Raw genomic sequence first — 16993 nt, 5'->3', positions numbered from 1 at the left:
TAACAAATCTCACAACTTGCCTCTCTGACAGTAAATCCTGGATGTCCAAAAGTTTTCTTAAATTTAATGGTAAGTCTGAGGTCATTCTGTTTGGTCCCCCAAATTGCATCAGCCCTTTCAGTACCAATCTTGGTGGTCTGTCAGGTAATCTTAAGCAGGCTGCTAGGAATCTTGGGGTAACATTCAATGCTAACCTCGGTTTTGATAATCAAATAAAACATGTTGTTCAGTCAAGCTTTCTCCAGCTGAAGGTAATCTCTAAAATTAGGTCATTTTTATCCATTGCTGATCTGTAAAAAGTTGTACATGCTTTTATCAATTCTCAGCTTGATTATCGTAACACACTTTTCTTGGGTATCAGCAAGAGCTCCCTCTACCGCCTGCAGCTGGTACAAATGCTGCTGCTCGGCTCATTACCGGGACAAATAGGCATAACCATATCACTCCTGTGCTTGCCTCCCAACACTGGCACCCTGTTATATTTCGGATTGATTTTAAAATTTTATTGCTCACTTTTAAGGCCTTAAACAGTCTTGCTCCTACTTATATTTCCAATTTATTGACCTGGTATACGCCCTCTCAACCATTATGACCCACAGATGGAGCCCTGCTGGTTATTCCCAGGTCTTGGTTTGTCACAACGGTTGATTGGTCTTTTTGCTATTAGAGCCCCCACACTATGGAACTCTCTTCCTATTCAACTAAGACAAACCAAGTCTCTAGCTTCTTTTAAATCTCGTCTTAGAACTTTTCTTTTTATGAACGCTTTTACAAATGTTTTATATTTGTTTTTATTCATTAACACTTTTTATTTTTACTGTTATTTTTGCAACTGTTTTGATTAACAAATCGCTTTCTTCCCTTTTGCTCTTATTTTATGGTTTTGTTAGTGTTTTTTGTTTTATTATCTTACAATGATATTTTTTTTTGTATGTGTCATTTTTAACAATTTTATCCTGTTCTGTGAAGCACTTTGTAACCTTGTAACCTTGTTTAGAAAAGTGCTATATAAGTTCATTATATTATCATTATTAAATGTTCTGAATGGACCTACCTGGCCACATGGCGAGTATTGGATGGACGGGACAAAGTAGAGGTGGTGGGGGAGGTCTGTTGAGGAGTAAGCCACCTTCCTAAATGTCGAGAATGGGGACAAATGAACACAAAGAGGCACTGTATGTACAGTTGAACTATTTATAGCAGATGAACTAGAATTTGAGCAGTGAGGGAACGTGTGAGTGTGCCCAGACAGATGCTGTAACAACTTGATATCTGTCTGCTTATTTATACTGTGGTGGTTTGACACATTGGTGCCAAAGCCAAACGTGACATCCAGTAATGTCTGAGGACATCATAAACACTATGTACCCGACACACTCGCCAAGTCATGGAGGGTGAAGGGGAGCAGGTGGAAGAAAGGAACGGAGATGACAGAAAAGGAGGGGGGGAGTGAAGAGGAGAGGAGAAGAGGGGTTTAGAGGAATGGAGTAGACAGGTGAGAGGAGGATAGATGAGGAAAGGGGAGGAGGGAGGGGTGGAGTGGGTTAAAGATGGTAGATGATCCTATTCCAGCCTCTAATTTTGGAACATTTTTGGCTGTAAGGCATACACTCCTCATCAAGTGTGTGCTCTGGTGTGATTTAAGTAGCGCAGGATCATGAGCTTCTGGCATTGGACCAAGAACAAATGTGAATAAGAATCCAAGCTGGCTTGGAGGATGTGAAATCACAACTCTCAGGAGGATACCTGAGGTATCCTCCAACAGGAGGATACCTGAAGCATGTTTGGAGCACACTGGAATTCATGTATGTGTATCGGGATGCTGGTCACGAGCTTAGTGGAGCAGAGCTCTTCAATTTCACCCAAAGGTTTAGTTATGGAAGAATGTGTGCGAAAAGAGAGAAAAAGAGAGAGAGAGAGAGAGTGAGGGAGAAAGAGAGAGAGAGAAAGAGAGAGAGAGAGGGAGAAAGAGAGCGAGAGAGAGAGAGAGAGAGAGAGAGAGAGAGAGAGAGAGAGAGAGAGAGAGAGAGAGAGAGAGAGAAAGAACAAGAGTGAGAGAGAGAGAAGTAGGGGTAGAGCCAGTCTTTAATCTGCGTCGTCCAGTTCTGTGGGCCCTCCCCCTTGCTGCTCTGACAGATGACAACTTTATTATTTCAGATGGCAAATCCAGCCGGTTCCCCCAGTATATTACACAGCTCCTCGACAGGGCTACAGCCACTGAATAAACACAACTGTATCACCTTGTAGTACACACTTACCCAATGCCCTGTGCCTACAATTCATGCTCTCAATCTTTTTAAACAGGCATACAGCATAACAGCCTATAGATAAGCTTCTTACTTTTTAAAATTATCGAAATCTAAATTTTTATTTTAAGTTTTTACAAATACATAGTGCAACATTAGTCAGTGTACCTGTTCGGTTGATTGACATGCTGGGCGCTACAGTGCGGGAAAGTTTATTGGCCGACACCCTGTATAAGGAGCCCCCAATCCAGCGCATGCTCCTTGCTCTCCAATGATGGGATGGTGATTGTCTGTCCTGGGGAACTCTCACACGGTTCTGGAGCACACTCCTAAGGCAGGGGACAGGGGGAAGACATATGTGAGGCTGGCTAAAAAAAAAAAAAAGTAGGATGGGAGAAGAGATATATAGATACAACAGTGGTCTAGTTGAAGAAAAAAAAAGATCTGCAACTGGCACTCATATAGTTGCTTGCAATTACCAAATTTTAAATGAAGACAATATTAATCTGAACCAACTGTAGTTCCAAAGGTATGTGCTGCCATTCACTGGGATGTGAATGTTGTGCTCTGAACTTGGATGACATTAGTCTCTAAAACTTGAACAGTTCTCCCTCAGCAACACCCCTCCTCCGCCTGTCCTCCGTCCACCTCCTCTACTATATCTCCCCTCCTCTCCTCTCCTCTCCCTTGCTTTATGCTTCCCATCTTCATGGACTCCCCTCCTCCCCCTCTCCCTCCCATGTCACAGCACTCTGTTAAATTGCTCCTCTAATGGAAAGGACGGCAGTGTGGAAATGGAGAGAATTGAAAAGAGGAGAGGAGGAAATCAATGGGATAATAGGCAGGGCAGGGGGCCAGAGCAGGGAGGTTGGCCCCGACATCGGAGCATAGAGACCACAGACACATTTTTTGTCTCTCTCTCTCTCTCTCTCTCACACACAGACATATACACACACACACACACACATACATACATTCATTCATTCATTCAACAACATGCACACAGACAGAGCACAAGACTGTCACAATGTATAGTACATACAACACACACAAACATAAGCCTCTACAAAGAAAACAACATCCAAGAGTCACTCATTCGGCTACAGTATGTGTGTGGGTGGCATGGGCTCTAAGCATGCATCTATGGTGTGTATGGGATGTTGGGAGTGGTGGGGGTGGGGGGCAGGGGTTATGGCGATAAATTGCGCTGTCCTGTCACTTCTATTTGGGTTGGATTGGGGCTGGTGTGCAGGGCACTGCTGAAGGTAATTTGCTGCCGTATTTTAGATGGGCTGGAAATGGGTTTAGAGCGAGAGTTCATGCCTCCCATTATAGAGAAAAGAGAGGGTTACCCCCAAACACACACGACACGCTTGCACACAAAACAATTGACACACACTTACATGCAGTGGGGAGGCTGCACGTTACTGAAAACAAGAAAGAAAAAAAGAAAAGAGCAAATATCACCCATCAGTGGTTATCACATACACACACTACTGGTGACTATGTACCATAACTCAGCAGCAGAGACACTGAGTTTCACAGATACAAGATCAGTGGTTGCCCTACATAGGGCAACTGCAGCCAGGGGAGCCATAATGGAGGCTAATGTTGGAGCAGTGACTGCCACCCAGGGAGGCTTAAACAGGGACCGGGCAGCCTGGGGAGCCACAATGGAGGTTAATGGGGATATGACATGAAAAGTTAACATAGACAGCAGTTAACCCTGACACAAGGCCACAGTCAGAGGGTTGATGGTGGGCCTAGCGGAAGCAAAATCAACATCCTCATCCTCGTATGTTAACTTGGAGGAAAGACCAGGGACAGTTCAGATGCATAAACAGTCTTCAGCCAGTGTTCGGTGTGTGTGTGCATGGGAGAATTGTCGATGAATTACATTCTAACTTTTAGTGTGTGCATGTGCGTGCTTGTAATGGCACATGCACTAGCATGCAAGTCCTCATATCAGACATGCAACTGTGTGAATGAGTTTCATCCAAAGGCACAAAGTCATTAGTGAACAACAGTCCCTGTGGGAACAGAGTACCTATGCAACAACATCAAGGTAATCTCCCTGCTAATGAAAGAGGAGGGGAGGCAGATGGAGGAGGGGAACAACATGGAATAAAACCATCAATGAATAAGTAGCGGGATAAATTCATCGACAGCGGAGAGATAGAGAGTAGTTTCCTTCTATTCTCTATCGCCTTCTCCTTGACCTGGTCCACATGCCGCCCTTGACTTCCAGGAGGATATCAGTTATCAGGGAGCCTCCAGGCCTGCCTGCTGCACAAATCCTCCACTGCTGGACAGACGGCTTGTTTTGTTTTTGTTTTTTTTGGGGGGGGGGTGTTTTTTTTGGGGGGGTGTCTCTGCATGAGTCCATCATTGCAGGAGCATCCTACACCTGCCCCTCATCTTCTGTGAGGCCTCCGTGATCCGCTCTGTCCTCATTTGCATCCTCCTAGCTGTAACTATTATTATTTGATGGGTTACATGAGGGACACTGCATTACGGGAACTGAGATTTCAAACAAAATGTTTGTGTGTGTGTTTCTGTGTGTTGTGAAATATAGAAAAGCAGCATGAATAGAGGTTAGAGGGGAAAAAAGTTGAACTCCATGGAGAAGGATGCAAAGATAAAAAAGGAAAGAGGAGGAGACAGAGGAGAGGCAAAAGGGTACACAGGAACTCCCTTGTGAGTAGACTGCGTCAACCTGCATGTGTGCATGTCTGCGTGTGTGTGAGCGTGTCTGTGTGTGTGCCTGCGTATGCACATGCATTGCTCTGCACTGACCATGCGATGCACAGATGAAGGAGAGAGCAATTCAGCACTACTAGTGCCGTTGATGAATGATCTGACTTTTGTTTTGGTGACGGGGAGGAATTTGGAGGGTCGCGCGACTGCTCCGAATAATGCTGCTCTTGTCTATTTGTCTGCAACCCAAGCATTAGTAAGCTCATATTGGGAAACAGTTACCCTTGAAACAAAGCACAGCCAAAGGAGTCATCAAGTAAATTCCAACACAGGAATGGTGTCCCACTTTAGGCAGTGCACTTAAAGGGAACCTGGACACTGGTATTATGCACCCCAATGCCATGAAATCCCATTGAAACAGATTGATCATAATGAACATCATCTTCTTTTTGGGTAGAAAACAACAATACAAGAAAAAAAAAATTGCAAGAAGCATATTTGTGTGAAATAAGGGACATGGATGGAACACAGCAAAAGTGGGACATTGAGTTGGTGGCGGTTAGATGACTAATGTGATAAGTAATAAGTAAATGAATGGATTGGTGTATGAAAAAGGATGAATGAGGAGATGAATGCGGGGAAGGAGGAGAGAAGTGAAGATGAGAGAGCATTGCTTCACTTTATTGCCCAGTCTCTTACATCCTGTACTGATCAATACCGGAGCACTAAATGAGATGAGGGCCTGGACCAACCGCCTGGACCTTTGTGCATGTGTGTGAGTGTGTGTATAGGTATGTATAGATGTATATACATTCAAGAAATGCACATATATTTTGGGTGTTCCTCATGGTTTACAATGGAAACCTGGTGGAATTGTAGAAAATATATAAGGGTAAAAGGAAATCGGATTTGTGGAGTATAAAATATTGCAGAAGGAGACAAAGAACACAAAGGAGGAACAGCGAAAAGAAACAGGAAGCAAATACTGAGGGAAATAGAAAAATAATGGGGGGAGCAGGGGAGAGAGAGATGGGTGGGAGAAAGAGCTGAAGGGACAACTGGGCTGTAATATATCCTAGGGGCGTGCATGCTTTACAGCTTTCTTAATTCAACTCCTGCTTCTATTAATGGAGTTAATGTTGATATTATATCTATTTTCTGATGGCGGGAGCTGAAATAGTGCAGCCTTCCTCTCCTCCTCTCTGTGCTCCTCCCACAGCACTCAATCAGCCACAATGCCCATTACAGTTGACACCAGAGGGGCGCATGGCATGCTGGGTATGGCTCACCACCCTTCGTCTGTGCAGGGAGAAGAAAAACTTTTGAGTGCTGCATGGGGATAGGGGAAGCTGTGCATGGTGGTTCGTGAGGGCTGAACATTTGTGGCCATCTTGGCCAGTTAGGGAAAGAGCGGGCAGTCCAAACACTGGGGTAAGCATCCCATGTCGGTTCCTCTGATATTAAACGATAGTCCCTTGAATAGTTCCAGACCAAACAAAATAATAATTACATTAAAATGTTTATTTTTGGAGTAAAACCACTTTCCACCAGCTTTCAGTTTGTGTTGTATGCTATTGACCACATTTAAAGTTCAGTTTGATTTTCTGTGCTGAAAAGTCTGATGCTAGTTTTAGTTTTTAGACCTGCTCTAAGGTTGAATATCACTTAGATGCATAACATGAACAGACTAATATAACTGGCAGCAAGGCTAAAGGCATGAAGGCAGGATAAGGAATGAGGAAGATGAGGGGAAGGATCACTGGCTCCGACGGGCTAAAGACGAACTCCGCTCAACTGTTAAGAACAGACTACGTCTGGTGTGCATGCCAGACCTGACCGGTTGAAACTGAGAAGTGGTGGGCTTTTGGAATTAAACAAAATATGGACTATATGGAGGCACGTGAGGGGGAGGGGGGTAGAGACTGAGGGTGGGGCTCTCTCTCTCTCTGGGGGCCTAACCTGTCCCCCTCCCTCCCTGCCTCTTCTCAACGCTGCGCGCCTGGTGATATTTCACAAGATGTCACGGGGCTCAAATTGAAAATCCCTTTGATGAATCAATATTTACTGCAGCGGCTAAATTAATTGTAATAAGTCACCAGAGGCTGAATCCAGCCCCAGCCCGGGGTCCTCTGTCTCACCAAATCTGAATTACACAAATGAGTCCACACACACACAAAATCTTTCTCCCTCTTAAAGAGCCGCACCAGCTACAAGCTGACAAATGCATGCAAGCACAAACACTTTATAAGAACATACAAGTCATGGAAGGAAAGCCCTGTTTAGAAGGGATCAGCAGTGTGTTAATATACTCCAAATCTGTGTTTTTAACGACCCATCAGGCAGGGATTGATTAAATGCAAGAATAAACCCACAAAATTAATAAGGTGTTTCATTCTATTTCAAATACGTCACACACCAGCTGCTGCTAAACTATTTCAACAATAGGAAAAAAAAATAGTCAAAACACACAACTCATGTGAAGGTGACCTTGGTAATAAGTGCGGGCAGAAAAGTAAAGCTGTCAAGTGACAAAACAAAACGGAGGGAATTGTACATTTTGCATGTGTGTGTGTGTGTGTGTGTGTGTGTGTGTGTGTGTGTGCAAGAATGACAGAAAGGGAAAATAGAAGTCCACCAGGAGATATCAATAGAGCAGGAGATAATTTCTGTCAGTGCGCCCAGCAATGCTCCCATCACCTGCACACAAACTGCAGATGCCCAGACATTAAACATTACATAAATGAAACACACTTGCGTAGCCAGGCATGTGCCACCTTTATGCGTGCGTGTCTGGAGTTTGTCACACACACACACACATATATATATATATATATATATATATATATACACACACACACACACACACACACACACACATATATATACATACACATACATATATATATACATACACACACACACAAACATATATATATATATATACACATACACATATATATACATACACACACACACACATATATATATATATATATATATATATATATATAAAATAAAAAATATTTTACAAAATGTATTTACACATTTAATTCCCTGTGCTTAAAATGATGCTTTGAAACCAAATTCTGATAATCTGTTGATGTTTTCACTAAACCCCGAGCCACTTGCATTGCTATCCACTGGAATAAAAAAAAAAGCCTTATAGGACTTGTCTAATGAATCGTTATAATAAAACATCAACGAGGTGTCTCTTGAAACCATGAATAACACATTAACGAAACGTCCCTCACCCAATAATGACCTCATCATAAACATTGATTAACTCTCTACCCTCCATCAATGACCTCATTTCCCCCACCATCTCATACCACACAAAAGGTATGAACCCCTTCTCTTCCCCCTTCTGCTGCTCTCTTGAAAGCAGAAACAGAATAAGGAAAAAGAAAGGACGGAGCCCATTTGGAGGAAGAGCCTGGAGGTGGAGGTTGACATAACATAAAGAACCAATAAGTTAACTCCCCTGACATTAGGACATGTTGAATGAAGATGAACACTTTTTTTTTTACCTTTCACTTAAGAACAGAAAAGCCAGAAAGCCACTTTATGTTTGTCATTGTACAGGTTACAACAAAATCTGTTCTCTGCATTTAACCCATCCTATTGTACAGGAGCAGTGGGCAGCTGCAGTGCTCGGGGACCAACTCCAGTTCTTCTTTCCATTGCCTTGGTCAGGAGTATTAACCCTAACATGCATGCCTTTTTTATAGTGGGAAGAAACTGGAGCACGCGGAGGAAACCCCTGCAGACATGAGGAGAACATGCAAACGCCACACAGAGGACGACATGGGGTTCGAACCCAGGACCTTCTTGCAATGAGGCAACAGTGCTGACCACTGGGCCACCGTACCACCCAGGTGATTGGGCTGACAATAGAACACCTTGTTATTTGTGTTGAAATCAGGCCTCTCTAGACATTTATACCTTCTTTAGGAAAGTAACATTGATGGAACAATGGCCCCTGAGAGTGTGGAAAGAGCAAAGAGAAAACTAGTGAGAAATAAAGGGGAAACCAAGGAAAAATGAGGGCTTGTAATGACATGAAGAAAAAGACCACCTGGCCCTCGCTATGCTTCTATTTCCAGCCCCATCGAGACCTCGTACATGCTGTTGTAAAGTAATGTTAGCAGCACACAGGTGCAAATATTTAGTTTTCCTAAACTTATCTACTGTGTGACAAATAAGCACGGTACCTTTCAAGCCCTTCGCCCATGCTACACACGACAAGAAAAGGCAGTGTACTGCGAGATATTAGCCAGACATACTGTGAACCAAGAATTAAGTGCATGCTTATCGGTCTGTGTGATTATAGGCCTTGAAAATAAGACTGTCAATACACAATAATTGTACCTACATGTACAAGGTATCAGGAATCAGGAACAATTTATTGTCATCTCATTCATATACTTGCCTACACAAAAGAGAGGAAATTTAATTTCTTCAAGCCCACGGCAGTGCAACACAAAAGACAAAAACACATATCCAAAACCTCAGAAAAAAGACACCATCAAAAACATAAAACACAACCAGTCAACGACACAGTCCATTCAGTAAATGTGCAACACCAGAACGAACAGCAGCCAGGATGACGGTAGGAACCACCGGTCTGCATGGGCTAGCAGTTAGCTTAGCCTGCCCCGCTTCTGCATACTGTCAGACCGCTCTCTGTGTTTCCTCTTCAGGCACAGCTCCGGTCAGGGCCGTGGACTTTGGGCCCACAGGACGCAGCAGACCAGGCTCCGTCAGCTGATCCAGCACTAGCTCCTCCCAGCCAGACACCTTCGACACACCTCCCCCACACTCCACACGATGACACAGATGTGGACGCACACAAAAACACTGCACAATCAACGCTAGGTGAGGCCGCCACCAGAACTACCGGCCTGCATGGGCTAGCAGTTAGCTTAGCCTGTCCCGCTCCACCAGCCGATCCAACAACAGCTCTCCCAGCCATCAAACGAAATCGACAACCACAGACATAAATCCTTGTAAAAGTTCTTCACACAATGACACAAACTCAAATGTAGACATGGACAAAGACACTGCGTAGTCGGCACTGGGTGAGGCTGCCGCAAACGTGCGCTCGTGCCACCATCTTCCCACACCGGAAGTTATAGAATATCCTTTACCTTTATTATCGCAGAGGAAATTGTGTTAAATATGGGTGTATGTGTGTGTGTGTGTTTTTGTCTTACCTGGCAGACTGAATTCTCTTTGCTCTCCAAGAAAGGGTGGGACTGTACTGGAATGCATGGGGGACACTGGCACTCCGGCGAGTCACCATTTTGTAGCGTGTCCTGAACACCCTCGGTGATGTGGGGCTACGGTGGGAAGGAGTGGCGTGGCCTAGGGTGGAGGAGCAAGGAGAAGAGGTGGATCAGTTAACAAAAACGCAGGATGTGGACATCTGATCACAGAGAAATTTACAGAAAGTATGCATGCTTAAATGTCCAGCGAGCATACGCACAGGTGCATGGGCGCAGACGGGCATGTATGTGCTCTTTCACGGATATGCATACGCACGCGCACACACACACACAAACACACACGCACGCACGCACAATTTTGTCAGGAAACTCTGGCAGGTGTGCTCTTTAATAAGCGTCACATATAAAAATGAGAGGGAATAACAAAGGCAGAATTTTTATGAGCCTAATAAATCATATCCTCTGTCTCCTTCATCCCTCCCTCTGTACCTACATCCTTCCACCCCACCCCCTTCTCTCCCCCTTCCCTCTTTTCTCTTTAAGTCTCATTCGTTATATCATTTCACAGATCCATCAGAAGATAGGCGCACAAGAGGGGATGGAGGGGGGGGGGGGGAGAGGACAAGTGTTTTTATTTATTTATTTCAGTGTGTATCCATCATGTTACTTTATGATGGCCTGGCTTAGCTGACACGCTTGCTCGCACTTCTTCAATAAAGGATGGAAATTTGCATTTTGGATCTGGAAGTTCCAGTTCATGCCAATTACTATGCTGAAAGATTACATGAACCAAGGGGTATTCTATGTAGTCTTGAACACTGCTCATTGCATTTGTATACACATCTTAACAGGTTCTTCAATCTACCTTAGCGTGATCTAGATTTTTCTAAATAATCTTTTTTAATCAAATGATAAAAAAATGTCAGTGAAGTTAATTTTTTTATGCTATCCTCATTAATTTATCATTCAATTCAGTCATTTTTATAAAGGTGGCTTGATTTGCCTTATAACAACTAAAATGGTGCATTAAAGCAAAGTTACTGCAGTCCACTCATTTGCACTTATTTTTAGAAAATTCCTGAAATTTATGAAATTGTACTGGAAACAAGTGGAATTGTTTTTTTTTTCTCCCTACTGCAAGAATTTGACACTAGTTTGAAGAATATTATGACTTCAAGACTGAACACTGGTTTAAATTAAATAAAAGCCAGGAGACTCTATCCTACATTACCATCACTTGCATAGACTCACCTGCATAGCTGAGATTCTCTAGAATGTGGGCCATGATTTTAGACTGCAGTTCATTGCTACACATCCTTTACAAATAAATTTGCAACCCCCTGTGATATGGAATAAGTAAACTTAAGAAAAAAAATGTGTCTTGATCTGCCCAAAGCTTGAACACACAGAATCCATGGAATTTGTCTCGTGACATATTCTTTAAAAAAATGAAATGTTTCCTGCAATGCCAACCATTACCGTAGTGGTCAGAGAGAACACGGCCTTGCTAATGAGCGAACAGAGCGCCGCAGATATAGGCAACAAACCAAGTGAGAGAAGGAGGGATAAGAAATGAGATACTATAACCAATGATGAGCTCATTTAGAAAAAATTTCTTTCAGAGCACCATAATTGCCAATTGTCATGATTGCTTCCATTTTAATTAGCATCCAATAACAAAGCATGACCAGGAGAGCCACAATGACAAACAATAAAATGATTCAATTTCCACTTCTACCCACTCTCTGCATTCCACAATCTGAAGCCATCCTGCCCCCCGCCCCTCCCTGCTCTCCTGCCCCCCCCTTCTCTTGTCTTCCTCCCCAAGGTGCTTGTTTCATTTGTCAACCACAGTGCAATTCTGGATCAGCTGGAGAATTCATCTCAGACAAACATTTACAGATGAACAAATCACTACGAGCCAGGGAGCTGCCTAAACACCACACCCATGGACACACACACACACACACACTGTACACACACACACACACACGCAGTTCTGTACACATACTATGAGACATGCAAACAGGGTGCCAGATGTATGAATTTGCTTTGCTTTTGCTTTGAGTGTAATGAAGTGTGTGGTGGGTTTCACGGGAAAAACCTACAGAAAAGAGACAAAGAACAAGAAAGTTCACAATAAAATGAGAGAGCGTGTGAAAGGCATAGAGAAAGGGGTAGCACGTGTTTGTGCGTGTGTGTGTATGTGGGGGTGGGGTGGGGGGGTTGTATTGGATTAGTTGCCTGGCTTGTAGTCACTTTTTCTCCCAGCTGCCATCTGTATTGCAGTCTGAGCTATTTGGGCGTCCTGGCAGATGACAAATAGGGCTTGTCAAAGGGATTGCCTTAGCTGCCCCCCACAACCTCACTCGCTCCACCTCTTTTACCCCTCCCTCTCAAGAATCCTTAACTTACACCCCTATCTCTCACTAAACCCCTGTTCCAAATGCCACAACACCTGCTATGTCCCAAATACTGTCAAAAAAGCTGTTCTACCTTAGCTGCTGTTTAATGACATCTATAGTGAGCTGTTGGTGTGCATCCACATCCATGTGTGTGTGTGTGTGTGTGTGTGTGTGTCACCAAGGGATGGATGGATGGTGTTTCTGGGATTGTAAACCACAGCAGGTTGTGTTGGCTGAGTGGCTCCACGAGCAATGGGGTCTCAATCTTCCTCTCCAAGACCATGACTGCCGAGCGTGTGAAAACACATATACAAATGATCGTGCATGCACCGACACAGACACAAAAGACACACTCACACACATATACCTAAGGTCTCAATCTTCCCCTAATAGACCTCTGACAGTGGCCTGACTTGCACCATTGGGGGGGGGGGGTTGCTTGTAAAGGCACCGTTTGCACATACGTGTGGTGTGTGGCGTCCATCCATCTCTGGCTGACTCCGCTGTGAGTCCAGAGATAATCTACTCTAGTGGCTCTGCACTGTGCCCATCCCTCTGGGCCTCTTTCCCCTCTTTACGTGGCTTGCCTTCCAGTAAAATAACTATATGAGGAAAATGAACAGTCTTCATTTTTTCCCATTTATCCTTGCTCTATTGGTGTAGCAGCACTGATCCTCTTCTATTAGTCCAACTGCTTTTTCCCCAGAGGAGGATAAATTCACTAAAGCTCTCTCCAAATTAATCAAATAGGGGCTTCTTTATCAACATTAGGAGACAGATGCAGTGCAATGTAAGTGGATCTGGGAATGTTTAACTTGAGTCCTCTCCTTAAGATGGCTGAGCTTTTTTCTAAGTAGCAAAGACTAGACTTGAGTAGGGAGAAGTTGTCTGCCACTCCAAAGCAGTGAGTTCTACTTTCTCTATCTCTCTATCCACAGCCCACTGACTGGGGCCACTGACAGGCCACACTGCACAGCAACCTCTTTCCTCCCATCCTCTTAAGGATTATCAGAGTGTCATCACTGTGATGATGGGCTACTGTGGTTCTGTGGGCGATCCACTTTCTGTACCTGACGGCTAATTCCAAAGAAAAGCAGTCACTGCCTGCCCCCTCTCTGGGCACCCCAATGGATCATAAATCTTATTATTGACAGTGCCTGTTCCCCCTGCCATCCAATGTTCCTGTCCCCTGGGGCTCATCTTCTGATTCCCACTGCTCCAAAGCTCTTACGGAGACAGCCAAGACATGCTAACACGAGATTTAACAAGGGAGTTACCACAGTTTAATAACCTGCTCTAAACCAACATCGTTATGCTAATGCAATCTCTGTATGTTTGACATCCAGAAAGACTATTTGACAGACTACCTGAGATGTGGCAACAGAGTCAGTTACTCAGTTAGTTTCTTACCCTGCAGAAGAGACACATACCAAGGACTTAAAAATACCGTGTCCGATAACTCATTGGGGCATGCTGGTGTGTATATGCACATGTGTGTTTGACTTTGTGCATGGCAGACCAGGTATGTAGAGTCATATGTTTGAGGAGATGGTGGTGTCAGATGATTGCAGGCTTGTTTTGAGTATGCTGAGAATGCATGCATGCATTGCAAGAGACAGCATATGAGGAGTTTAAAGAGCCATATTTTAGAAAAAGGAATAGGGACATGGAACTGGCGTCTAGCTTCCTGACTTTTCACATGCTTCCCAAACCCTCCTGACCCATCCCCATCCCCTAGGCCAGTTTTCTAAAATGATCGACAGGCCCTTTGGCTACATGGCTACAGGATGTGGAATCCACCCGTTCCCAGCCAAGCTGTCAGAATCCAGAATTCAAGTATGTGTATGTGTGTCTGAGGGGACTGAATGTATGAACGGCATATATTTAAATGTTATATATGCAACTGGTGCATCTATACCATATGCCACATGTCCATAAATAAGTACATGCATCTGTGTTCAGTATGTCATTGAGTGCTGTTAATGTGCCCAGACATAAATTAATGATTTTGTGTCCCACTGTATGCATGTCTTCTGGCACACACACACATTTTTGTGACCTTGACATCTTCAAGGACTGTATCAGGGCTGACCTCCAAGACTTGTAGACTGAGTACACTGGAAGATGGCCAACCATCTAACCCTGTACAGCATCTCACTCAAAATGACTACTTTGGTAGAGAAATCAGTTGGTAGAAGAACGAGATATGAAATACATTAAAAAAAAAAGAAAATCATGATAAATCTGCTGCAGTGTTTAAAGAGGAGAATCTCCACTGGGTCCATTAGTGTGAGTGGTTCAAAAGGGGCTGCAACATGTACTGACAGGTTGATGCTTTTGGGGGGGGGGGGGCTACACTACACAGGAGGCTTCCAGTGCATGCCATCATTGTCCCCTGTGGGCTCTGTGGTGGTGATGTTACTGGAGAAAGCCATGTTAAAGGAAGGGTGTGCTTTAGGAAGATGGGGTTTTTGGGGGTCAGCAATTGTTTGGGGGGGGGGATACTTTCTACTGCTCTCGTCCATCATCATAGCAGAGCCATCAGCTGTAATGTAAACCAACTGACCTGGGGTCCTCAGGTTGATCAGAGGACGGGGGATTCTTTTACTCAGCCTTACACATGCACGCACAGGTTCAGAGGCGCGCACGCATGCACACGCACACGCACACACACACACACACACACACGTCAAAACACAAACATAATCAGAGTGCATAGTTTCATCGTTTTATTTTAGACACTGATTAAATAGTTTTGTGGGGTTTGTGATTTATGAACATGCTCATTTTCATCACCGTTTCACCTGACACTTTCATACCTGCACCAGTATGCAACCTCTGTTGGTACATTATTGCTCTATATTTTCAAACACCATAAAATATTAGACGGGCTAGGCTCTGTGACATCACATTAGAGCTAAAAATACAACAGACATCCTCCATACAACAGAGGACTACAATGTGACTTAGTGTCTGTTTTTTCCGACCTAACATTGAATAATATGCCAGGGGTTTTACACAATTAATAATTGAATGATAATGGCCATTTAATGCAGTCTGTAGAGTAGCTGTAGGTCCCAGTAGCCATAAAAAGCACTAATGTAAACCATAATATAAACACACATTCCCTGTGACCTTGACCCTGACCCCTCAGAGTTGACAAAATCGCTAGTGATGGAAAGGTCCCTTCTAGTTTAAACATCCCACATGTGTCTCGCATCATGTGTCACACACAGTGTTACAGCTGGTCAAAGGGATGTCTGCGACTGTCACTCAGCAGATCCCATTAGCTGCATCAAAAGGAAGAGCCTGGGGCTTTGTCGATTTAAGGACCAGTGATTATTTGTGTACTTGTGCGGTACATGCATATGTGTTTGTGTGTGTGTGTATATGTGTGCACATGCACTAACATGTTTAAGACAGGGGGTGCGGGGGTATGCTTGTCAGAGAGGGTGGGAGGGCATGTGTCATAAATGGGTAAAGGGGGGACATGTGTCATAAAACCTTCTCCAAGTGCAAATGGGGTGCATGAAGGTTAAGTGAGTGGATCCCTAAAGAGCAACAGAAGATTCCACAAGGGATGTGAACCTCTGCCCCAACTGATACATGTCAAGACCTCCATGCAACTAAGCAGTCCCGGGGGACCGCAAAAAGGGAACTGTGCACGTGTGAGTGACAGAAAAGAGAGAGGACGAGAAAAATAGATGGGGGCGAGGGGAAGAGCAGGTGTACAAGTGTAGCACTATGTTCAGTTGAGTGTTTATTTCATCGTAATGAGTGATGTGTTGGAGACAAATGCAAGGCCCTGTTTTATGTCCATCACCACATGTGCACATGCACATCCACATACACTGAGGGCCAAGGGCTAAGGGGTGTATTGTAGATTTAAGCCCAGCCTGGCACACAGCCATCACATTGGTGATTCTTTTGGACCAGTGAGTGATTGAGTCCAGCCAGCCAGCCGGACACTAACCTGGGCCTTCTCTGTTTCAGATGGTGACAGACATGGAGGTGACTTACAACCCAGTCAGGAGACACACAAGCATCATGAATGTGTCAAAGTGTTAAGAAAGAGGGGGGCCGAGGAAGGGGAGCAGGCGTGATTGAGGGATGGGGTGTAAAAGAGAGAGGGACGCAAGGCAGAAGGACGCCATTCTCAGGCCTTCTCTACACTCTAACATTAAACTTGGGACACCATTCAGGGGATAAAGGCTAGGCTCAGATACACTAACACTCTTTAAAGGTCAATGAAGAAAAACAGTGTGCTATTTAGTTCCAACTGTAATGGGCCAATGCTATTTTTCTTTTTCAAGTTGGCTATTTTTCTCATTGTTAGTAGCAGGAAATACTTCAAGGAGAGTAATGTGTTATTTTCACAAGGGAGTGTAGGAACAAATATGCTTAGTTAAATTTGCTTCGT

At 44.1% G+C, this 16993-nt stretch overlaps 1 protein-coding gene across 1 annotated transcript in view; it reads right to left on the bottom strand.

Moving 5' to 3' along the window:
* Positions 1 to 16993, bottom strand: part of zc3h3 (zinc finger CCCH-type containing 3) — a 74098-nt gene that overhangs the window by 29555 nt on the left and 27550 nt on the right. Inside the window, exons 4-6 of the mRNA XM_056275579.1 lie at positions 10157 to 10307; positions 2415 to 2575; positions 1055 to 1133 (exon numbers count right to left, since the gene is read on the bottom strand). Coding sequence (XP_056131554.1) covers positions 1055 to 1133; positions 2415 to 2575; positions 10157 to 10307 — 391 coding nt within the window. The remainder of the gene's footprint in view (positions 1 to 1054; positions 1134 to 2414; positions 2576 to 10156; positions 10308 to 16993) is intronic.

Source organism: Lampris incognitus, chromosome 3, assembly GCF_029633865.1.
Source record: "Lampris incognitus isolate fLamInc1 chromosome 3, fLamInc1.hap2, whole genome shotgun sequence".
Classification (NCBI taxonomy): Eukaryota; Metazoa; Chordata; class Actinopteri; order Lampriformes; family Lampridae; genus Lampris; species Lampris incognitus.
This window is presented reverse-complemented; position numbering and strand designations above follow the sequence as displayed.